This window comes from Ammodytes marinus, assembly GCF_949987685.1.
Source record: "Ammodytes marinus genome assembly, chromosome: 16".
NCBI lineage: Eukaryota > Metazoa > Chordata > Actinopteri > Uranoscopiformes > Ammodytidae > Ammodytes > Ammodytes marinus.
The window spans coordinates 474,584-501,200 of NC_137220.1; the positions used below are offsets into that span (position 1 = coordinate 474,584).

Below are 26,617 nucleotides of genomic sequence, written 5' to 3' on the forward strand. Positions count from 1 at the left end.
TCTCTGCTACTGTACAACATGTTATAGGTTAGTGATAGGCAAGGCAAGGCAAGTTTATTTATATAACACAATTCAGACACAAGGCCATTCAAAATGCTTTATAGGGGCAAGATTAAAATGCACAATACACATTAGAAAAGCGAATGAATAGAAATAGAACATTTAAATAAAATAGTGCAGCAGCCAGTAAGTTAATAAACATTGTGTCAGTGTCCAGAGCTGCTCTGATTGGCTGCTGAAGCCTGTAACTTTATAAACATGGTAAACATTATATAATAAGTATATTTGTTATAAATGATCAATTCTCTCTGATCAGGAACATTGATAATAACATGGATTAACAGAAGCAGCGTTGGCATGTTTCATGTTACTGATCATTAGAACTGTTACAGTTCCATGCAGAATGCAGAGGGATGAGACAGGGGAAGATGAGGAGAGAGAGAGAGAGAGATAGAGAGTAATAACAGTTCCATGCAGAATGCAGAGGGATGAGGTCATTCTCTTGATTTGGAAAAAACTCAACTGTTAAAAACGAGAGTGAATGCCTCATAACACAAACTGTTCTAAGAATAGACTGACTTATACATTTGGAGATTGTTTAGGTAATTAATGTTCCTTTGTCATCCAGTGTTAATACACAGTCCAGGTGTTACAGCCATCCTTAAGTTAAATTAGTGTATTAATAGTTGACAATGTTTATTTGGGTAATTGAGTGATTAGATGGCAGGGGGTGTGGTTTGTGCCACCTGCAAATTCACAGGAGAATGGCAGCCTGGCAGTCCAGCCAAGTCACAATGTGGAGTAGAAGCTGTGGTTACATATCATGTTGACCACTCGAGGTTAAATGTTTGTTTACCAGCAACTTAAGCTTTTCGTTTAGTTTGGAATTTATTTGTTATTTTCCTTTTTTGCTCATTTTTAAATAAACATTATTTCTTAGTTAAACAATTACCTTTAGAATGTGCCATAAGGGCAGATACTACGCTCATTGTTGGAAACCTTTTTGTTCGACTATAAATACTTTTTGGACCATAAGAGAAGTGAAAGTTAAGAGTCAGGACTTTCCAGAGACACTGTGTTCAAACCACAAACTGCTGAACAGAAACACTGGACTCGTTCTGCTGCTTTACTTCTCTCTGTGTTTGATGTTAAACTTTGATTGTGGTTTAAATCAGAACGTCAGCTGATTGCATTCCTGACGCTCCAACATGACCACAGCTTCATCTCTGTCTGTGAGATACGTCTTTATATTCACTTTATAATGTGATGTCAGTTAAACTTTCTACAAACTGACAAAGTTTTTTTTTTATTATTGATTTTTTCACTGCAACACTTTCATCTTACAATTAAACACCAAACTCCCATCCTTTCCCCCAGCTACACACACACACACACACACAAACACACACACACACACACACACACACACACACCTCTGAAAGCATCAGACTCAATGTAAAACCTAAATTATAAACACATCTCTTACACACAGGTACTGTAACAGCCATCCTATTCTTTAAGTTGAATAAGTGTATTAAGTGTTGGTAATATTAATTGACTTATTAGATGGGGCATGTTTTGGGCCGCCTGCAAATTCACCGGAGAATGTCAGCGGGTGTCAGTATGTCACAACCAGGTGCAGACACTGTGGAAACATATTATTTTGATCATTCAAATGTAAATGTTTTTTAAGCTTCTTGTTTAATGAAGTGCGTATGTCAAACACCAGAGTTAATGCCCCGAAGGCATCGCTTCACCTTGGAGGCCGTGACAGGTGCAATATATCAACACTAGCCTCAGGCAGGTGAAAGGGAGGAGGCGGGGACAGACTGGAAACACTGTTCACTTGTTTTACTGGTTTTTGAACTTTGATGTTTATTATAGACTTTGACTGTGAAGTTATTAAAGTGTGACGGCGTCCTCAGATCACACACACTCCAGGACTGAGCAGGATGGAATGAGCAGCGTCTTCTCTCTGTGTTTCCTCCACATGAAGCTGGAAAGTGTCTGTGAGTCGACCTGAAGTCAGTTCAGCAGGTGAGAATCCTCCCACAGAAACCTGTTGATATATATAATGTCTGATCATCAGGATCACTTTGATCACATTGTGCTGTGTCACTGTTTAAATGTTTCTTGTTGCTGATTGGCTGTTTATTAAAGGCCCTGGCAACCCAAATTCTCTAAATCCTTGTAACTACGTTATTTGGGGGGTAAATGTAATGCTTATGTGTATATGAAAGGAGTTAGGAATATCTGTCAACCCTGCGCAAATTACACTCATGTCAGTTTGACGACCATTAGAAAATTCCTGATTCGAATGTTACTTTAGATCTTGTTTTCACACGTCACACGATTGATCTCCATTCTAAAATACAATTCTATACAATCTCTATGTTGCCACGCTAACAACAGTGTCTTTGTGAATGAGCCAATTCAGCCAATTCCTGTATGTGATGCATTAAGCAATTAGCTAGCTTACAATCTATCAACTATCATTTGAATATTATACGATCTACAACTATCTACTCATTCTCTCTCTCTCTCTCTCTCTTTCTATCTCGCTATGTCTGCCCAGTGTTGCCAACTTTGCGATTTTGTCACTATATTTAGGGACTATTCTCACCCCTTGAAGGACTTTTTTTTTCCAAATAGCTGTTTTTTAGACTACATATTATAATATTTATGAAAATGTATTTTAAAGTTTGATTGTAATTTGAGCATCAAATTGCAATCAAACTGCCGTTGATTCTACTCATTGGATGTCATCAGTGAAACACGCCGGGCGTTTCTGAACTGGTCCCACACCTTGAATCTTTCTGGCTGAGGATTTTATTGTGGAAACATTTTTGCATGAAAGCCTTGTGATTTATTGGTTGTGAAACAAGTATAAAGAAATGATGAGTCAGATTTAAATGCAGGACCTTCAAGGGCCATTTCATGACTAAATGTCCCTCTAGGTCTGATAATACCCAAATCGTTGGTTCACCATCAATACAATACTTATTTTCGATAATTGCATGCTCACTTGGCCATATTAATTATACAAAGCACACTCATATTGATTGATGACGTGTAATTCATTCCATTTTAACAGATATTTTAATAGAAAAAAACATCTTCAGAAGCGTTATGAAACATTAATATATAATTAATAATTAACATATATTAACATTATGTGATCCAGTGACCCATCAGAAAGACCCATTTTTATGTGTTTTTATTAATATTGTTGTTGTTTTTTTATTAATATTTTTGTTTTTCCTTAATAGCACCCATGTCATGTGTTTTTTAAAACAGCTTAATGAACATCATATCACCTACTGATTTACTTTGAATGCCAATAGCACCATCTAGTGGAGTGATAGTGGAACTACACCATCTGATCTGAGTTGTGATTTATCTGACACTGACTGAGTTTCTATGAAGATGCAAAAACGTCTCAATCAAGATCAAGTGAAGAACTAATTTTAAGTATGAGAGCATCAGACTCAATGCCTTGTGCATTGTGAGAGGCCTGTGATGTAAAGCCTGTTGTAATGAATGATCATGTCTTTGTGTTTGTGTGAAGGTGTGGGCTCTGCTATGGATCAGAGTGAGGACAGAGAGGAGGGAGGGGAACATGGCGGCCAGACCAAAGCTCAGAGGTGACATGAGGATCTCTAACTGTCCATGACTCAAATCACTGCACTGTCATTATTCACTCTCAAAGCTCTGTGTGTGTGTGTGTGTGTGTGTGTGTGTGTGTGTGTGTGTGTGTGTGTGTGTGTGTGTGTGTGTGTGTGTGTATGTGTGTTTGTTCTACCAGGTTACTTCACATTCCTGGATCTGGACGCAGCTGGTCGTCCTTAAACAGTAACCGTTCGTATCGTCTCAATGATTTTCATCAACAACCGTCTTCGTCAGAAAGGTAAACTCACTTAACTAGAATGAACGTTTACTACCTTGACATGTTTCCTGCTAAACTGCAGTTACTAAAAAGTGTTGTAGAACTGAAAATATATACAGTATACAAATATACATCCACACAATATTACATTTCCATAACAGGAACATGGCGGCCAGACCAAAGCTCAGAGGTGACATGAGGATCTCTAACTGTCCAAGACTCAAATCACTGCACCATCATTATTCACTCTCACAGCTGTGTGTGTGTGTGTGTGTGTGTGTGTGTGTGTGTGTGTGTGTGTGTGTGTGTGTGTGTGTGTGTGTGTGTGTGTGTGTGTGTGTGTGTGTGTGTGTGTGTGTGTGTGTATTATTCTACAAGGTTCCATCAGAGACCATACACTCCAGGATCTGGAACCAGCTGTGTGTCCTATGAGAGTAACCATTGGTATCAGAGTGTCAGTGATGTTCATCAAGAACCGTCTGCAACAGAAAGGTAAACTCACTTAAATGTTCTTGTGTACAGTACAGTAGTAAACTGTGTCTGTTACATGAACACACAAACCACAACAGTTCCTCAGGGTTAATATAGTGAGTCATAACATACATACTTTGGAACGATCTTACTATCTCAGTTATAAACAAGCTGACTTTATCTATCACAGGACTAAGGTCAGAACATCTTGACAGATCACTTGTATGAAGATTCACAATTTATGGCAATATAATATATATATATATATGTGTGTGTGTGTGTGTGTGTGTGTGTGTGTGTGTGTGTGTGTGTGTGTGTGTGTGTGTGTGTGTGTGTGTGTTCATAACTCATGTATTATTCTACCAGGATCTATCAGAGACCACACAATCCTGGATCTGGACGCAGTTGTGTGTCCTTGAGCAGTAACCATTCGTTTGGTCGTCCCATTAATTTTCATCGACAAAGGTCTGCGACAGCAAGGTAAACTCACTTAACTGTTCTTGTATACAGACTAGAATGAACGTTTAGTACCTTGACATATTTCCTGCTAAACTGCAGTTACTAAAATGTTTTGTAGAACTGAATATTTGTGTCTAGTTCAGGAGAGAGTTGGCAATTAAATACCAGATGACACAATGTTCAAAGCTCAGAGGTGACATGAGGATCTCTAACTGTCCATGACTCAAATCACTCCACCGTCATCATTCACTCTCAAAGCTGTGTGTGTGTGTGTGTGTGTGTGTGTGTTGTGTTCATAACTGTATTATTCTACCAGGATCTATCAGAGACCACACACTCCTGGACCTGGACGCAGCTGTGTGTCCTTAAGCAGTAACCATTCGTTTGGTCGTCCCATTAACTTTGAAGGACAACAACCATCTGCTGCAGGAAGGTAAACTCACATAACTGTTCTTGTATACAGACCAGAATGAAAGTTTAGTACCTTGAGATGTTTCCTGCTAAACTGCAGTTAATAAAAAGTGTTTGTAATCTGAGCTATTAAAAAAAAACAAGCAAGAATCGTGAAACCACTGATATTCTCATATCTGAAAGCTGCTCAGTGTAACTACTGTGTTCTGGGTCAAGAGCAGATTATTTGAGAGGGGTCTGGCTGCAGACCTCCACCCACACGAACTTCCGCTGCAGACCTCCACCCACAGAAACCTCCACCAGCAGACCGGAAATTGCTGCCGCAAGTTCCGTTATATGACAAAATAAAATTAAAATCGGTAGCATGGCATTCTTAACCCGTTTATACCATGGTCACTTACTTACTAAAGAAAATAATAATTAGACCACTCGTTTATATTTTCACTTAACATCGACAGAATGTGGCTTTAACGTTTAAGCTGTACTGGGAAGTCCGACCAAGGATACGAGCAACGGGAGACTGCGGCAGCTGTTAGCCACAGAGCTACTGTTATGCTAGCAAGATACAAAGCCAAAACATTGCGCACGCTGTACAAACAGTAAATGTTATCGGCCAATATGTTTAACAACAGCTCCACCTAGCTAACAAAGCATTATCCCCAATCAATAATTTCACGGATAATATGACTGGCGATCATGTGTATTATGTGCTGGAGCCTGAAGTTACGTGAGGCAGTGACTGACAGCAGTAAGCTAAACACAATGTTTACTCAGTTACAAACCTTTTTAAATTGAACAGTGGTCTAACTCCCCTTTTAAACGAGATAACCATTGACGTTTAGCCAGAGGACATTTAGTTTAGCCACTTTATTTCGCTCTTAGATAGTAAAGATTTTACTACTATCGTTATTACAGCTCTTGTGTTACGATCGCCATCCTGTGGTGCACGGCAATATATTATAGATACAGCTATGTATGGACAGGAATAGTTATAACAATTCCTCTAGCTTGTCCTTTTCTGACATCATTTTTATATTAGGTCTACATTCTGTTGTCTTAATATCATAAGGTTCCACTGCACTCCAGCATATTTATGTTATTTTACATTCCTACATTCCTTCTCTGAACCATCATTCATTTAATATCTGGCTCTAATTGTCTATAATATTGTCTTACCTTGTGCTGCTGGACCACTTTATTTGCCCATTTTAAAATACGACAAACTCAAGTAGGCCTATGTGTTTTAACTTAGCTCTGTGTGTAACCAAAGTGAATAAGTAAAGTCATACTAAAATCAAAACATTGTAAAGGTTTGTTACACTTTATTGAGAAGCCACTCAAGTGTGTCATACACTTAACCGAACCATATAGGCCCCAGAGGCTCGAACTCAGGACTTTAACACACACACACACACACACACACACACACACACACACACACACACACACACACACACACACACACACACACACACACACACACACACACACACACACACACACACACACACACGATCCAAGAGCGGAAGCAACAAATAATGAAAAGCAGAATATTATAACGATTTGATGGCTCAATATTTTCTTAAACTCTCTTTCTCAGAACTGTCTTTGCTGTTTTCCAACCAAATACTATATATATGGAGCGCCTTGGTAGCATGCCAATCAATCGCAACGTTAATGACTGTCCGCCCTGTGACCCAGGAACATGCAGTTGATTGGAAGATCCTCCTCATCTACCTGCATGTCTTCCTGATATTCAAAAATAAACAGCAGGGGATCCTTCTCTTTTACTTTGTCTGAGGAACCTATCCTTTTCAGGACGTACTGTTGCTCCGTTTCGTCCATAGTCTGAATGCAGGGTTCGACCACCATCCCCCTGAGCAACCCTGCATTCTGATGCAGTCAGGCAACTCCAGCCATGATGTTGTCAAGGGGCCCCTGTTAAATGGGAAATTAAATACCACAAAGTTTGAATTATTTTATATTCAAAAAATTAACAAACAAATTCAACTTAACTTAAGTAGCATTAAAAAAATTACAGTGTTTCCCCTAGCAGTGAGATATATCATTTGGAGGCGCAAAGAGGTTTTGAGCATTTGCAATGTCACCCTGCCGTGACGTTTGAAATGTGTGTAGCTATCTGCCAATGGCTCTTGAGGTCGAGGTACACAATACAGTACATTTTGCACAGCAATGAACAGGGTCTTGTTATATCAAGCTTTTTCCAGATTAAGAAGCATTCTACATGACTGTCATTAAAAATAGAAATATAGCCTAAAAAATGACAAGAGTGTATACCTACAGTCATTTTACATTAAAACTCCCTTTTTAAGCTATTTAGATTTAAGTATCCTTTAGATTAAGATGCTTTACTACTTTTTACTTAGTCAGCGAATAAAAGCCTAGATAAAAGTTATTTTCTAAAATGTGGTGTATGTTTTATCAATGTATTAATATAAAGAGGCGTCCAGCGTTCTCTTGAGATAAAACACAGCTGCTCCTTTTTCTCTTTCACAGTAATCAATCACTCAATCAATTAGCCTTACAGTTGGGTGCAAAATTCAGCAGCCGGTCAGCACCACTGTAAATTGAAAATAGGGGAAACAATGCATTATCAGACTAAATGTTAGTATAATTTGACAGTACATTTTGAAGAATTGGCAATATATATGGTGTTTGTTTTATTAAAGTTATGCAACCCATTTCCTATTGACAGTGATTTCCGTGATCATTGAGAAAGAAGCATATGTAACTGTAAACAAAAATATGTATCAAACAGGCAAAAGACCAACACAAATAATATGTGCAAGTAATAAGTTCTGCTTTTGAGATTACATTTCGTTATTTTCTCTTAGTTTTTTAACGTTTTAAAGTGAAATGAAAATTGAACGAAAAAGTAGGTAGGCGGGCGGAGCCAGGCTCGCTAGAACCCACCGAAACTAAGTTCCTCGTAGCTATAATGATAGTAGTCAACAATAAAACTGTCGCTTCAAGAACGCTAAATCACGAACAGTTATACCTTTAAAAAAAAAAAAAAAAAACAAGTGGGGGGAACGTGGCGTGTAGTTTAAAAAAAAGCAAAGTCACGGTAGGCCTATATAACAAGCCTATCATATCATATTCAACTGACGTTACGTAGCATAAGTTCATACAATGTTCCAATCTATTTCAAGAATACAGATTTTTTTTAGATCAAACAAATAAAACTTATTCACTTTCACTACTCACACTTGCTTGTAATCGTTCATTATCGTTAATTTCTCAACTTCTTCTTCTTCTCTGGTTAAAATGCAATTTCCGGTCTGCTGGTGGAGGTTTCTGTGGGTGGAGGTCTGCAGCGGAAGTTCGTGTGGGTGGAGGTCTGCAGCCAGACTCTCTTGGATTATTTACTGTGTTGATAAGGGTTTAGAAATAACTGTGAGATCTCTAGTTTTAAACCCTCTATTTGAAAACCCTCTATTTGAAGCACTAATTTTGTTTTCCACCCTGCCGCACACTCACACAGTCAAACACATTCACAGTGAGAGCTGCCCAGTACAGCCAGTCTGATACAACCAGACACTGGCGGTTCTGGCTCAGCAAGATTTTTTTCTGAAAAGCAAAACAAAAATATATATAGCCTATATATATAATTTGTGCGGTAAAGCTATGGAATGATCTTCCAGAAGAAGTGGTGAGGTCGCCTTCAGAAAACTCTTCAGGAATAGGTTGTATGCATTTTGTTTATCAAGGCTTATTATGTTAAACTATAAAGCTGATTCAGAAAATATTTATGAAATGTGTGTAATTTTTTATTGATAAAATGTATGGGATTTACAAAATTGTTGTGATTTCAAAGTTTTATATGTTTCAATACCTGCACCGTCTCTGTCTGCTCCAAGCAACCCCCAGCTCTGTTTTGCAGACACCAGGCCAGCTGCCCCTGGAGTGTATAGCTTTAACCTGAGCCATGACATGAGCTCATTCTTTGTGATTTCTCCACAGAGTCGACCAGGAGATCTCAGAGGTTCCCAGTGGTCGGTCTGACCAGCAGCATCAAACACACCTGGACTCCACATTCAGGGTCTGTACAACACATACTTTACATCTGTTCTGTTCACAATAATCATATCAGTAACACTTTATTTTGATAGTCCACTGTTGACCCTCAACAAGCCATCAGTAAATATGCAGTTGCATGTCAACAGTGAAGGAGTTGATATTCAACAGAACAATCTCAACAGTTAATTAACATGTATTCAACTAACTGTCAGTTAACAATAAATTGCACTATTAGTAGATGTTGTGTTGCATGTCAACAGTGAGTTAGTTGATATTCAACAGAATTGTCAAAATATGTAACGTGCATTCAACTAACTGTATGTTAACTATAAGAACATTTTATTTTGTTAAAATATATTACAAAAAGTGTCTGCAACAGATATTATAATTTTTATAACATGTTATTTACCAATATTCAACTAGATATCTGTAGAGTGTCAACTTTTGGTAAGTTGACTATCAACTGTTTCCCCACTCACAAGGTACATATCTCATCTAATGAATTAACAGTCGACCTCTGTTGATCATATGTTCATTGTAAAATAAAGATAAGAATATGTTAATAATCAAAATGTAGGAACCCTATGTGTAGTTGACTATATGTTGATTGTCAACTAATCTATAAATGACTGTCAACAAACTTTCAGTTGATATTCAACTTAGCATTAGTAGACAGTTGTTAGGACTATCTATCTACTTATGTAATTACTGCAAAACAAATTATTTTCTTCAAATAAATGTGCTTTCCCGCTCAGATATGCTGCCTTTATTTTTTAACTTTACTTTATGGTCATCCAGTGTTACCTATCAGTTGAGCAAAACGTGTTTCTATTTTGCACTGTTACTAGTTTGTAGATTGTCTACTGTTCTACTGTCTTTATGCTCTCTGTTTTCACTTTAATGTGATAGTCCTCACTACCGTAATGCTTTATGGTTTTAGTTTGATTGTGTCGTTCATATAATATTCTGTTCCAGCTGCTGGAGGAAAACATCGTCACGTTTGTGAAGAACGAGCTGAAGAAGATCCAGAAGCTTCTGAGTCCAGATTACCCAGAATGCTTAGAGGGTCAGAGTGAGGATGAGGAGCAGAGCAGCAGCAGAGAGGCATTTCTGAAGATCACACTGGACTTCCTGAGGAGAATGGAGCAGAAGGAGCTGGCTGACCTTCTGTGCAGCAGTAAGGGGATTTCTCTAAAGGTTTAACATCAATCAATCAATCAATCAATCAATCAATCAATCAATCAATCAATCAATCAATCAATCAATCAATCAATCAATCAATCAATCAATCAATCAATCAATCAATCAATCAATCAATCAATCAATCAATCAATCAATAACCTTTCTTTTCACTCGAAAGACATTGAGGTTTCCCTTATGTACAGTGGCGACGAGCATACACACAATAAACACAATTACAAGCAGAGAAAACAGAAATAAAATAGGATAACAATTAATATGTATATTATTAAAATAAAATAAATATATGAAGTATATAAGATACAAAAAAACATGATGGGGAAAATGTGTGTATGCATTCACATTTGCATTTTAAATTACTCATTGATCTTTTTTCTACTGTGTTCATACAGGAAGTCATTCTGCTGTAGTTTGTCAGCGTGAACTAAAGTCCAACATGCAGAAGAAGTTCCAGTGTGTGTTTGAGGGGATCGCTAAAGCAGGAAACCCAACCCCTCTGAATCAGATCTACACAGAGCTCTACATCACAGAGGGGGGGACTGGAGAGGTCAATGATGAACATGAGGTCAGACAGATTGAAACAGCATCCAGGAAACCACCCAGACCAGAAACAACCATCAGACAAGAAGACATCTTTAAAGCCTCACCTGGAAGAGATGAACCAAGCAGAACAGTGATGACAAAGGGAGTGGCTGGCATTGGGAAAACAGTCTTAACACAGAAGTTCACTCTGGACTGGGCTGAAGATAAAACCAACCAGGACATACAGTTCACATTTCCATTCACTTTCAGAGAGCTGAATGTGCTGAAAGAGAAAAAGTTCAGCTTGGTAGAACTTGTTCATCACTTCTTCACTGAAACCAAAGCAGCAGGAATCTGCAACTTTGAAAAGTTCCAGGTTGTGTTCATCTTTGACGGTCTGGACGAGTGTCGACTTCCTCTGGACTTCCACAACAATGAGATCCTGACTGATGTTACAGAGTCCACCTCAGTGGATGTGCTGCTGACAAACCTCATCAGGGGGAAACTGCTTCCGTCTGCTCGCCTCTGGATAACCACACGGCCTGCAGCAGCCATTCAGATCCCTCCTGACTGTGTTGGCATGGTGACAGAGGTCAGAGGGTTCACTGACCCACAGAAGGAGGACTACTTCAGGAAAAGATTCAGAGATGAGGAGCAGGCCAACAGAATCATCTCCCACATCAAGACATCACGAAGCCTCCACATCATGTGCCACATCCCAGTCTTCTGCTGGATCACTGCCGCAGTTCTGGAGGAAGTGTTGAAGACCGGAGAGGGAGGAGAGCTGCCCAAGACCCTGACTGAGATGTACATCCACTTCCTGGTGGTTCAGGCCAAACTGAAGAACGTCAAGTATGATGGAGGAGCAGAGACAGATCCACACTGGAGTCCAGAGACCACAAAGATGATCGAGTCTCTGGGAAAACTGGCTTTCGAGCAGCTGCAGAAAGGAAACGTGATCTTCTATGAATCAGACCTGACAGACTGTGGCATCGATATCAGAGCAGCCTCAGTGGTCTCAGGAGTTTTCACAGAGATCTTTAAAGAGGAGAAAGGACTGTACCAGGACAAGGTGTTCTGCTTCGTCCATCTGAGCGTTCAGGAGTTTCTGGCTGCTCTTCATGTCCATCTGACATTCATCAACTCTGGAGTCAATCTGCTGGCACAAGAACAAACAACATTCAGGCAGTCTAAAGTCTTAAGCGACAATCTAAAAAATCTCCACCAGAGTGCCGTGAACAAGGCCTTACAGAGTCCAAATGGACACCTGGACTTGTTCCTCCGCTTCCTCCTGGGTCTTTCACTGCCGACCAATCAGAATCTCCTGAGAGGTCTGCTGCCACAGACAGGAAGACGCTCACTGACCAATCAGGAAACAGTCCAGTTCATCAAGAAAAAGATCCAGGAGACTCCCTCTGCAGAGAAAAGCATCAATCTGTTCCACTGTCTGAATGAACTGAATGATCGTTCTCTAGTGGAGGAGATCCAACAGTCCCTGAGAGATGGAAGTCTCTCCACAAAGAAACTGTCTCCTAATCAGTGGTCCGCTCTGGCCTTCATCTTACTGTCATCAGAAGAAGATCTGGATGTGTTTGACCTGAAGAAATACTCTGCTTCCGAGGAGGCTCTTCTGAGGCTGCTGCCAGTGGTCAAAGCTTCCAACAAAGCTCTGTAGGTGGACATATGAAACATGTCAATAGTAGGGATGGGGCTTGAAACCTTGTTCCATTAAGTTGTTCCTCTTTCTTCAAAATCTGAAAATCAATCAAATTTGAGGTTATCGATACTGCTATCAGTATGTCACGTCATTTAAGTCCAATCAATCTAATCACTGGTCTGCATACATCGATTTTCCAATTAAGATTTTATAATTAAATTGTAAGAAAGCAGAGGATTAGAAGGGAAAGTTGCTGTATATAAAATTCATTATATGTTCAAATGTAACACCAAGAAGAAAAATAAATAGTTTTTGGCGAGAAACTTGAATTATAGAGTTGTTTGGGAGAGACATTTGTTATCCCAGTAGATGGTATGATCTATTTAACGTCTTATAACGTCTTAGCTCTAATCATCTCATAAGCAATGGCAGTTTTGTTAGAAACATATTTGCTCGTAAATGATCCCCATCCCTAATCAACTGTGCTTGATTTTTTAAATAATTGTTTAATTTTTTTTTATTTGCGTTCACTAATTCTCCTTCAGGCTGAGTGGCTGTAACCTCTCAGGGAGAAGCTGTGAAGCTCTGGCCTCAGTTCTCAGCTCCTCCTCTAGTCTGAGAGAGCTGGACCTGAGTAACAACGACCTGCAGGATTCAGGAGTGAAGTGTCTCTCTGTTGGACTGAAGAGTCCACACTGTAAACTGGAAACACTCAGGTCAGTATCCATCTGTTTGTTTAACTGTTGATCTTATAAATCCATCTCATCAAGCTTTAGGCTCTTGTAGGCAACGCAGGTCAACATCTGTAGGATTTTTCCACACAACATGATTTTCTAAAATAATTAATTCATGATATTTATCTATTTCCAGTCTGTCAGGCTGTCTGGTCACAACAGAAGGTTGTGCTTCTCTGGCCTCAGCTCTGAGCTCCAACCCCTCCCATCTGAGAGAGCTGGACCTGAGCTACAACCATCCAGGAGCCTCAGGAGTGGAGCTGCTGGAGGATCCCCTCTTGAGACTGGAGACTCTCAGGTATGAACAGACAACAAGAGCTCACACACTGCTGCTATCCTTCCCCTCTGGTCCATCATTATGATGGACTTATGTTTTCTCTTATAAAACTGGTAGCGCATATCAAGCAATCTGATTGGTTCATAGTCATGATATAGGAGCGTATATAAAAGGACTATGACGTTGATTTTCAGTTTGACAAGAGCCGCAAATGAGGAATTAATGGTACCAAAGTAACAGTTGTTGGCAGGTAACAAACAGAAATGTTAAACGTAAACTTGGACCTCCAGCCTTACTATGGAGGAGTGGCATGACTGTTACATTGGGGAACCTGACAAGCAGGACAGTCTACTGTGCTAATGGGTCTTTATATTACTTTAATTCATGTTGTGAGTAAATGAAATAGGAATAAATAAGAATTTAGGCTACACTACTTTAAAACATGTATTTCACGTGTAGCCTATCAATCTGGCGGTTTCTAGCATTTGGTTCTGAAATAGCCAGCATGCGTGATAGGCTGTAAAAATAAATAGCCTGAATAAATAAAATGCCGCAGTAGGCTGGGCCTGTATCAATTACACTATTTTCAGTCTGTATACCATGCATGGCTTATGGATGCACAGGACTAGTCGTTTAAACGTTTAAACGTCCGCTGCCCCACTGGTCGGCACCATACAAGTCGGTTGGTAATGTATTGCCCATCACGTGGACTTGAACATAAAAGGTATGAGAATTAACGTGTGTGTAGGCCTAGGTGTGGGCTAATAAAAGAGGGAGAGAGATTAAAAAGGCGAGAGCAGCATAAAGCAAAGCTAAAAGGTTTTCTTGACCGTTCGTCAGCTGTGTTTTTTCTTTTTCCTCCCGTCAGCTGTTATAATGCTGCCTTTACGCACGGCGGTGGAGACAAATCCAAATCAACACACAGCGGGACTCGGCGGCCCGTTGATAACGAAACAGTAGTCTACACTTAAGTTCAACAAGAAACTTTATAAAGACACTTAAAATAACGATCTCTGCCCATACAAAAAGTTCTGACTTGGGTGGGCAAGACGCAAATTTAGGTGGGCTGAGCCCAACCCTGCCCCTGGCTAACTGGCTAAGAGTAGAGTACCGGCAGCCTGTGACAAGTGCCTGTACGCAAGTAAAAGTCATGGTACGCCAAAGAGTTCAATGTGGAAGTGCCTGTACTGCGTACTGGTGAGTACCGACACACTTCAAGCACTGGAAGGGACCATTGGGCCAGAAAAGTAAATCCCTGTAGCGGGGTCTGGGGGCATCCCCCCCAGAACAATTTTTGTGTTTTTAACATGTAATCGAGGCATTCTGATGCATTCTGGTGAAGAGAATGAAGGAAACAAATCAACATTTATTTAAATTCAGATGAATAGTAAAATTAGCAAAACAACATAAATTGCTAGCAGCCAGATGCTTAACAACTGGACTGAGGGACGGATGACCACTAGCTTTTGATAATGTTATTAGGGCTCCATCCAAATATCTTGTTAAAGAAATAAACCTTGATTTATAGAATTACTTAGAACATGTTACACTTACAATCTATCTATAAAGTAAATAACGTCTGTCTGTGTGTCTGTATGTCTGTCTGTGACTCGCATATCTTTATGACCGCTAGTCAGATCGGCCTGAGCTTCCGGATACTGCTTGCGCACGGCACAAAGGTGTGCATCCTTGATTTTGAAGTTTTTTGGACCAAATATGTAGAAGCTATCATATTAATATCATGCTGGCGGAAAATACGTGCGCACACTGAAGGCCACAGTGAGAACGGGCATGAAGTAATCTGATAGTAATTTGATTGGCCGCTGCGACCAAAACTTGCATTGACGAGTGGGAGTGGGAGTCGGGACACGGCAGGTACAGCCTGTTGTTACTTCCTTATTCCGTGAAAATTCAAGTCAACAGTGACTGCTGGGATAACTTCACAAACAAAACGTTCTTAAACCTTTCCACAGACATCACCAACACATCAAACCCGTCCACTTTAGTGTTAAAGATCGCACTTTACGCTATTTTCACTGTAATACAGTTAATGTATGGTTAAACACTACCGCAACTGTGATGCTAATTTCAGTTAGCATGTCACACACACACACACTGTGGGTGTCACAGCTGACTGCTATTGACAGGTTAACGTTACTTGACAATTATACAAACTCTGTCTTACCTTTTAAACTTCTTCTGTAGCTGGCAGATAAACATACTCCATTCTCCTTGCTAACGTTGCATCCATCCAGCTTATTAGAGAAAGACCAAAAGTGACTTTGACGAGCAATGCAACAGCCAGTTTAATGACTGTGTATAGGCAACATCTGTTTATGTGTCCCACTTTCATAGACAGGTTACATTTAATCATGCATAAGCTAATTCCTGCTTCATACAGGCACTGCACTAGTAAAGATAATTCAAATAAGACTACATACACATTGACAAAAAATAAAAAATCGTATATATTTTTTCAAAAATCCTTTGGGGCACGTGGCACGGGTGTCGTACACACACTTAGCAGTTTTCAAAACCTTTGCTGACCAGAGACCAGTTCTAGTGGCCACAGTCCTACCTTTGCAAACTGGTCCTATATCAGTGGATTAGCTGTCATCATTGATTGGTCAATGTGTGTGTTGATGAACGTGGCCAACTACCTATCAGAAAAAAAGTGAGAAAGAAAAAAAAATACATATCATCTCTGAACTAGGCTACCTATCAGGAAAAAAATATAATAATAATTTAAATAAAACCTATCAGATATGGGGGGGGGGGGCAGTAGTCACCCCCCTAATATTGCCACTGTTCGGAAGATACACATTAAATGTGCAAACTTTACATTTTGAGTAATCATTTCAAGGGCCTTCTTCCCTGGGAGATTGCAGCAAAACTATATATATACTGTATACTATATATACATATATATATACAGTATATATTTGGACATGCAGTAACTTTATTATATTCACCTTATTTTGGAACGTAACCATGGAAGACGCCATTGTTGTTGATCCTGTCATCGAACTTCCGGTTAGCTTGATCTTAGTATAGCATACCTGCGGAGCCCCGTTGTTTGTTCCGTCCACTTTATATATAAATAAACCAACTGAATAGCATCCCTACCCGGAGAAGTGACTTGGCTATGAAGCTACGTTGAAGAAACCACTCCGGGTGCTATCCAGGTATGTCAAACTATCAACAGCCTCCTCTGTTTACTGGTTTGATTAAAAAGTTTGTGAACAATTTGTAGCCTACTAACAACAAAAACTATGGCGGAACGAAAATTATGTATCATGTAACGTGTTACCTAATTAATTCTGCATTCAATTCTATGTAAACATACATATTTTACTTATTTAACAGTTAAACCAGATAATAATATAGGCTACCTACTAATGTAGATTGGGCCGAATAGGCCTATGATGACCACAATCAGGCTGAGTAGCCTACAGATCAGATATTTGCAATCATTGTGGATTATGGAAATAGTAAATGCACATGTTATCTAAGAGTTGTTTACAGTGGGGAAATTATTATTTTGTTTGTAGGCTGCATTAATGAAATACAATTTTCTATTTTACTAGGTGACAATGCAACACCCAGCACCGAGCTGTGGATGTGGATGTGGATGTGCCAAACTCACTGAGATGCTGTGACCCAGTGGGAGGAGGACTGGACCCTTTGTGACCATAGTTACAGTTCATGTCTCCCCCAAGAAATGTACAGTTAAATGTCAATTGGTTTACTTATTACAAGACATATGCAAAATGTACAGTAACATTTTAAATTTGTACTTATTACAAAAGACATGCAAAATGTACAGTAAAGTGCCACAAAGTTTATTAAAAACACATACTTATTTCAACAGCATTCAACAAATAAATATTTAGTTTTAATTCCTCAAATGTATTACATTAATTAAGCAATTTTGGAAGCAGCTTTTGTGAAAACAAACAATTGTTAACATACTACCGGAAACTTTTTCTTCTTTGAAATACATTTTAACTACATTAACAGAATGTTTAACATTAGGGCAAGATGGGAGAAATGAACAGCTGGTTTAGATCTAGTTTTTACAAAGCTGCTTGTATTTCATATAGTGACAACCTGCCTGCCTGAATTTCATTTGCAATACGAGGCAGCATATATTTAAAATAGAAAGCCTTTAGACTTGGCACAATTTCTGTACAGACATTTGCATCATTAGCTACACCCAGCAATATTGCTGCTGGGATGGGGTTACACCAACTGGAAATTGAAAATATGTCTTGTTGGTAAACTCTCCTCCCGTCATGTTAAGACGCCACTGCTCTGCTTCTTTCAGTTTAATTGTTTTTCTAAGTATTGATAACACTCTCCTTATACTTTGTGAAAACCAGCTGAGGCCAGACACTCTGTTCCTCACGTAAGGCAACCGATTACAGTACCCGCTGAACTGTAATTGGTGTCCTTACGTGAGGGACAGAGCGTCTGGCCAATTGCAATTTAAAAAAAAATCTAAAATCCACACAGCAACTTCTTTACACATTTTAATGTACAACATTTTGCACAATCACCTGAAAGAAGAGTGACTGTCGTAACAACAAACACGGACCAGTGGGTCCCAGGAAATGTGTCCCTGCCCTTATTGGCAGTGAGTAAAGGGAGAACTGCCTCATGGGAGGATCTCGCTGTCTCTCAATCCACAGCTGAGTTCAAAGCTTTTCTTAGACTGAGAGTAAGTTTTACTTTGTTAGCCTCAGAAATGTAGTGGTCTCAAAAGTAAAATTTATATCTTAGAAAAATAGTGAAGTGAAAGTCATAAGTTTCCAAAAAAGCAGATACTCAAGTATAGTACAGACATTCAAAAAGTTGGAACTCAATAATTTAACTTATTTACTGTCCACCACATCATGTAATAGTCATGCGGCCCATGTGATTGTGATTTTAATGCCCCCCATGTTCACATCTGAGATCTTATTACTGAAGTGGTCTTCCTGAGACATCAGAGGATTTCTCCAAGGCTGGACACTTGGAACAGTACTCAGTGTTCATCACTCCATCAGGGCTTCCCGACAGCCATGGCTCCTCTGCTGACCACTGTGCAAAAAGAAGAAAGAAAAAATATATTTTTGTCAAGCAGCAATCGAGTGGTTGAATCAATATACATGTAGGCCTACAGCAGTTCTAAATATTTCTGATTAATGATGGCAGACATCTGAATATTATAATAAACAACTTACTTTGAATCAAAGTGTTATTATTAGACTTGTACTTTCTGTGACATAGAAATAGACTGAATATCACAGATTATCCTGAATAAGTCTCAGAACTGATATTAAAATGTGTTGATTATGTAAGATTTAGCCAATCTTATTTCATTCCAAATAATTTTGTGGAAAAGAGTTGCATTAAACTGTGTAAATGTAAAACACGACTCCATGCACAGAGATGGCAGTACATCTCATTTAATAGTTGCTTGCACAGTGTTCCACTTAAACGGAGCGAGCAACTACTAAACATGGTGTATTGCCAATGCCATAATGTCTTTGTGTATGGAGTCATTTCAAATGGGATATATTTTGTTTTTATGTAGAGAAGATGTACACACTTACCTCAAATCCATTTATGTACTTTCTTCCTCTGCCAGATTCTGCCGATTCTCATTCTCGTTGTGCTGTGATACACGAAAAAGCATGTTAGCAAGTTAAATTTGATTAGGTTTAAATAGAAATGGTATTGATTGTATAAGTAATCGCAAAGTTTTAGTGTTGTCAGAGGCTATTTTAACTAAAGTAGCTGCAAACATTTATTATGCTACTTCACATGAGTCGATATTTTTCATGTTATTTCTATTTTCTGGTTAGACAAAACATAGAAAACTGATCATTTGAACTTAATTTAATCACATAATTGTATATTGGGAAAGATTATCAGATGATATAATTTGAGATTACACTTTAGAATAGAGAAATATGCCCTTGTATGATTGCCAATCATTGTAGGTTTAAAACAAAAAAACATCATATTGTCTTACCTTCCTCAATTGAAGCTGCTTTACTTGGAGTAGCCTAGTACAGCCCGCTTTACCCCTCTGAAGGTACTGACTCAGTGCTCTTGACATTTTTCACCATGGCTCCATCTTCTCCAAGGGACAGCTAAATATGACCATAGTAATCTAGCCACTTTCTCATGTCATCCTCGTTGCGGGCGTCTGACTGCCGCATCGTAATAAGAGGATGCGACCACGGTGTGTGTAGATGTTAGCGATGTAAGCTAGTTTATCGAAAACAAACTACTAAATTACAAATGGCTTAGTACTTAACTTACTAAACGTACTACTTTTACGTTTAGAACCTTTCTGTAAACAAATATTTCTTCCCTACGATTCAATTGTGCTTCATTGTTTGCCGCTGTTTACATTCTTTCGCGGCTCTGCAGCGCTGAACCGGAAGTCGCATGATAAACTCGCTAGAATCGGAAGTGGAAAACGGGGCGTTCCAAAATAAGGTGAATAGCGTCACAGGGTTTGGGAGATAGGGGCGGGCCATCTCGGAGGGGTTCTAGTGGAGATTCTTCTTCTTTGGTGTGTGTGTTGCTTTCGGGTCAAGTTTGTGTGCCAGCGTGTTTAAGCTGTGGAAGCTAATAAATGGCTGGCTAAGCCAGACTGCCTCTCCCGTGGTCATAACACTATTTCTCATTGTTTTGGATTATTGCAATAATAATAAACATACTTTTGTATAAATTACATTTGTCCACTCCCATGTTGAACATAGTACTACAAATCTGACAAATATCCTTATAATGTACATTTAGAAGAGATACAAATGTGCTTCATGTTGATCAGCAGTTCGGACTCATGTTGATAGAAAATCATTCTGACTGTGTTTCTTCCTCCAGGATGGACCACGGTGGAGAGCAGAGGTTAAAACCTGGTCTGAGGAAGTGTAAGTGGATTCAGTTTGACTAGTGGAGACAATGTGTCATCATTAAACTTTATAGAAATTAACATAAGGACAGAAACAGAATAAAGCCTTCAGGTGTCTGATGATAAACTGCTGCTGTGTCTTTTTCTCTCCATCAGATTCCTGTGAACTCACACTGGACACAAACACAGTAAACAGAGAGATCAAACTGTCTGACAACAACAGGAAGATGACACATGTGAAGGTGAAGCAGCCATATCCTGATCATCCAGAGAGATTTGACCCCAGGCCTCAGCTGCTGTGTAGTAATGGTCTGACTGGTCGCCGTTACTGGGAGGTTGAGAGGAGAGGAGAGGTTGATATATCAGTGAGTTACAGAGGAATCAGCAGGAGAGGATGCAGTAAAGACTGTAGGTTTGGACAGAATGATCAGTCCTGGTGTCTGGTCTGCTCTGATGGTGGTGGTTACTCTGTCCATCACAATGACAGAGGAAAACCCATCTCCTCCTCCTCTGTCTCTAACAGAGTGGCAGTGTATGTGGACTGTCCTGCTGGCTCTCTGTCCTTCTACAGAGTCTCCTCTGACTCACTGATCCACCTCCACACCTTCAACACCACATTCACTGAACCTCTGTATCCTGGGTTTATGTTCTGGCCTGGTTCCTCAGTGTCTCTGTGTCTGTAGGCGGGAGACAACTTTAAAGGTGGAGTCAGCAATTCTTGAGAATGCTTGTCAATAATGTATTTGTTTGGTAAAAAAACAGTAATTATCTCCTCACGATCCACAACCTAAAGGCAAGCCTATAAGGCCTTCAGTGGGCTGTAAACTGGAATGTACACAAAACATTCCAGGTTACAGAGCCTAGACTGTGTATTAACACCAAAAAGGTAGAGAATTGTGAGGAGACATTCACTGATTTTGACATAAAGTGATTTCATCAAGTGTTCTCCAGAATCACTGACTACACCTTTAGAACAGCAGCTTTTACGGCGATTCTGACCCAGAACTGCAGCAGAAGTGAGGTCACATTGACAGATCCTCCAAGTGAAAAAAAACAGCAATGAGACAGATATACTATATAAGCAAGAGGCCAGTTCAAGGCACAACATAATAACAAAATATACCAGTAGGGGAGAACGGAGTTGGTAGGCACACTTTTAACTCTAGAGTGAATTACTCATCACCAAAGCATCTTTCAATAGTCATTCCCATTAAATTGAAGCTTAAAGGCCTACTTCACCAGTGGGAATATGAAGGTGTATTGAACTCTGAGATCCTATTTAGTATAGATGTGAAAAGAAAAATGAAATCGGATCATCTTAGCCTGAGAAAAGGCAGAAAGAGTGTTTTATGGTCTCACTGTCTAACCCTACAGTTTCCTTCTTGTGACATCACAGTAAGGGTCAGGATTAACAGGACAGCTGGGCCAAGGGAAGACTGAGGGAAGACTGAGTGAAGAAAAACCTCATTCATTATATTATAATAGTTATTCTATAATGATAGAATGCTGGTTCCGTATGGGTGAAGTATTCCTTTAAGGTGTTGGCTTGAAATGTGTACCCCTCTCATTTTCCAAATTATTTTAATAAAGAAGTAATTAACTATCAAAGACACCCAGACACATGGTACCAACCAACCCCATCAAGGGGTTGGGTGTCACACACTATGGGGTTATTTGTCACAATGTTATCTTAATGGGAAAACTATTAAAAATAAGGCAAGAAGGCAGAACTAAATTTATAAGTTTAATTACATTGTCAAGTTGACAAATAGGCCTACATAACTGTATGCATCTTAACACAAAATGAGCAAGGAAGACGAACAGGAAACCCATATTAAGACCAACCTGCTGTATGTAACAACATAAAGAACAAAACAAATAGGTCTAACAATAATAGCCTACTCAACCACGATACACACATTCACTATCTGAGTTACAGTGATGGCAAATGCAGGGTCTGCTCACTCTAACTAAGCAGAGATTGTGTGCCCACTGGTTGCACATACAACACTTCTCCCTTACCTCCCCTGAACGGGTGCTGGAGAACGTTTCCATACAAACCAAACACAAACTATCATCTTCATCTGATGAAGATTCCTCCTCCTGTCTCTTTCTCTTCTGTTTCTTCTTCCCCAGCTGGGGTGGAGTGCACTGGGGTGCAGTAGCCTTGGCAACTGGTCTAGTTTGGGATGCACTGGGTCGTTTTGATTTTGTTGCCCTCTTTTGCATGCTATCTGCCTTTCCTGCTCTATTCTCTCCTTCTCTGGGGTGTCAGTGAGGATACAGCTTGACATTTTCTTTCGTTATTGGGTTCCTTTCCTGACTGCAGCCTTTGGATAACATGTGACAACCAACCCCCCCAAACAATGTGACGACCAACCCCAACTTGAATTTCTTGCTAGCATCAAGGCCAACAATCTAAACTATAGTTTACCCGTCACACTTTTTAAGGGTAACAAGTGTTTTGTGATAAACCCATTGTGTAAAAGCCTAGAAGAAAAATACTGAGGAGCTAAATATTTTCAATTTGACATGAAAAAGACAAACAGTCCTCTCACCTCAAATGCAGCAGTCTAACTCCAAAGAAGACTGTGTGGGTGACCTCAGATCCCAATTATGGACATTTCCATACCACATAGACAGCGCCTTCTGGTTCCGAGATATAACGAATGTGACAACCAACCCGTGTGACAACTAACCCCGTTCTCCCCTATATGTCCAAATTGTAGCATACTGCATGCAAACTACATACCTTTTTATGGTCGGCTGCAGCATGTTTCTTTTTTTAATGCCTTTCTGTCTGCGTAAGGCACTTTGAATGAACTTGTATGTAAAAAAAAACTTAAAGGGGCACTGTGTAACATTTTAAGTAATGTATTAGCTAAAATCAATATCCTCATTCATAAATATGGTTATATATTGGTGTAAAATCACCTCTGCCAATAATCTGAATTATCCTCCTGAGCGGAGAATTACAAATATTAATATTACATTTTGTACATTGAGCAGGCAAGTCTTATGGAGGCATCCATGTTTTTGGAATGTCATCAGGCGCATTGTTTAGAATTTAGAATTGTTCTTGTCCTTGAAGGCCACTGTAGCTTCTGTTATTATTCTAAAGGGTTGGGGTTACCCAGGGAGCGTTGCATTTTAGAACTTTGTAGAACTTTATTGATTATGTCATATTACACAGTGCCCCTCTAATGTCACTTGGTCATAATGGAAATGTAACTTTTTTCATAAGATATACTGTATATATTGTAATTATTATGTATGTCTTTTGCTGCACAACCAATTGATCCACTATAGACACATTTACTAGATTTGGATCTTACACTGCACTGTAATCTTTATTATTGTTGTCTTCTATTTCACTCTTTTGAATCATATGTTAAGGTTGTTACCTTGTGTTCCCGGTCTTAAGGCCTTTTAATGTTTAACAAACTTTGAATTGACTTGTTTGTACAAATAAAATAAACTTAAAATAACTTGGTCCTAAGGAAAATGTGAAAATGTTTTTATGACATGTTATAACCAAACAATGAATCAATAAACAAAATAAAACCAAACTTTCAGCACTTGATGACACTAAGTCAGAGATGACACACTGCACCATGGACTAAACTTCTTTCTCTCTATATTGGTTCAATGTTCCCAGTGGATTGTAGCAGCAGTCAGTGACCAGCAGGGGGAGACAGAGACTCTAACATTCACATCAACACACTCAACAATCTCTGTTTGTGGCTTCACAACTCGACTTCGACATGTGGCAGGGAGGCGGGGAATCGAATTAAAAGTTCCTCCAAGCTACTTTAATAGTAATATATTTCCTTCAAGTTTTGAATTCTACTTTTATTTCAGTTTATGTATCAGCAACGGTCAGATGGTTTATTATATTAATGTAAATCATGACTTAATGAGGAAGTACATTTTTTTTTTGTCCATATGGAGGTGATTGTGTCTGAGGCAGCCATCACCTCATCTCCTTCAGACCAAGACAGATCGTAGACTCACCCTGTGTTCCAGTCCCCATCCTTCCCTGTGTGTGTGTGTGTGTGTGTGTGTGTGTGTGTGTGTGTGTGTGTGTGTGTGTGTGTGTGTGTGTGTGTGTGTGTGTGTATGTGTGTGTATGTGTGTGTGTGTGTGTGTGTGTTCCAGTCCCCATCCTTCCCTGATATTTAGTTTGGTAGAAACAGATTTAGTTTGTCCCAATACATGATGTCAGGTGCTAAGAAATACCCAGATGTCCTACTACATCCGGTGGTGATTTTTAGTGTTGAAACCAGCAGCTTTATGGAGGTTCTGACCCACAATCCACTGCAGCAGAAGTTACATCACATGGACTGAGCCTCCCAGTGAAAACAACCAGCGATGAGACGGATATATAAGCAAGAGGCAAGATCAAGGAGCCATGTTAGGATGAAATAAATAAGTTAAAGTATGTCCCAGTTGTAGCATACTGCATGCTAACTAGATTCTAGATTAGCTGCACCTGTTCAGTCCATCAACATGTAATAAGATCAGCTCACTGGCTCGCACCACCCACTGGTAACACACACACACACACACACACACACACACACACACACACACACACACACACACACACACACACACACACACACACACACACACACACACACACACACACACACACACACACACACACACACACACACACACACACAAGACAAGAGGCTACAGTGTGCTGTCATTTAGTTTAACTTAAATCAGTGTGTTTGCCTCTGAACTGTTATCACATCCTCTTCATTTACCCAAAGCAAAGTCCAGTGACATGTCTGATAGGGTTAGGGTGTGTGTGTGTGTGTGTGTGTGTGTGTGTGTGTGTGTGTGTGTGTGTGTGTGTGTGTGTGTGTGTGTGTGTGTGTGTGTGTGTGTGTGTGTGTGTGTGTGTGTCAGGACATTTTGTCTGGTTCTCCCTTTGGGACAGGCCTTTAAAGGGCTGTTTGAGGGTTAACACTAGGTTTTAAGGACAGGCCTTTAAAGGGCTGTTTGAGGGTTAACACTAGGTTTTGAGGACAGGCCTTTAAAGGGCTGTTTAAGGGTTAACACTAGGTTTTAAGGACAGACCTTTAAAGGGCTGTTTGAGGGTTAACACTAGGTTTTAAGGACAGGCCTTTAAAGGGCTGTTTGAGGGTTAACACTATAGGTTTTAAGGTTCAGGTATGAATTAGGTTTATGTTAGGGTTAGTGTAAGGGTTGGGGTTAGGCATTTAGTTTGGATGGTTAGGGTTAGAGTAAGGAGTTAGGGAATGCATAATGTCAAATAATGTCTTCACAAGTATAGCTGTACAAATGTGTGTGTATGTGTGTGCGTGTGCGTGTGTGTGTGTGTGTGTGTGTGTGTGTGTGTGTGTGTGTGTGTGTGTGTGTGTGTGTGTGTGTGTGTGTGTGAACTGACTGATATCAGGGTCTAAGGTCAGAGGTCACTAAATCGCTGACTGTATTTTTCAGAGGAAACAGATTTCACAACCACAGAAACAGGGAAGGAGTCGGACAGACAGACAGGCGCTCTGTCACTCGCTGGATTAATATCATTAAAGACATAATTAAAGGTGCACTGTGTAGTTTTAGAAGAGGGGAGGTTTGTTTACATTCACAGAGCCTGCAGTTAGTTTACTAAACATATTTTCTCTACATGTAATTCTTAGTATTGAATAATTATATCATCTTTAATCAAATTATTTTGAGGAACCTGGAACCAAACGTAAGACTAGAATATGTTTGTGAACCAAACTGTGGGCCCTGCTGCTGTAAACAACAACAGTGAAACAGTAACTTTTCAGGAAGCTTTCTAACTTCAAACGGTGTTCCAGGGATCACATTTTCCTGTGAGGAAAACCAGCCAAAGTTACACAGTGCACCTTTAATATTATTTTATGTTATTGGGATTTTAACGAACACAGGAGGAGGAAAACATCTGAAACTCTAAAGGTAAAATCTGCTCTTTCATTTCTTTTAATATTGATTTATTTAATGTGTTTTTGTAACGTTGTATATCTGGGTGAGAGGCTGAAACATAAGACTT

General features: G+C 39.5%; 1 protein-coding gene and 1 long non-coding RNA gene across 2 annotated transcripts; one reads left to right on the forward strand and one right to left on the reverse strand.

Annotated features, from left to right (window-relative positions):
• The first annotated feature begins 1,937 nt into the window (after nt 1-1,937).
• LOC307263288 (NLR family CARD domain-containing protein 3-like) lies at nt 1,938-24,005 on the forward strand. The gene is made up of 13 exons (XM_080044414.1): nt 1,938-2,037; nt 3,569-3,644; nt 3,806-3,907; nt 4,265-4,378; nt 4,724-4,837; nt 5,133-5,249; nt 9,212-9,290; nt 10,244-10,445; nt 10,861-12,661; nt 13,193-13,363; nt 13,518-13,679; nt 20,541-20,587; nt 20,725-24,005. The coding sequence occupies exons 2-13, from the start codon at nt 3,583-3,585 to the stop codon at nt 21,249-21,251; spliced, it is 3,498 nt and encodes a 1,165-aa protein (XP_079900540.1). The 5' UTR covers nt 1,938-2,037; nt 3,569-3,582; the 3' UTR covers nt 21,252-24,005.
• On the reverse strand, nt 17,926-20,129 carry LOC307263298. Its single transcript, XR_013845274.1, has 3 exons — nt 19,678-20,129; nt 19,256-19,317; nt 17,926-18,740 (listed from the first exon to the last, which is right to left on the reverse strand). It is a non-coding gene; the product is annotated as an uncharacterized lncRNA (long non-coding RNA).
• Nucleotides 24,006-26,617: the final 2,612 nt, after the last annotated feature.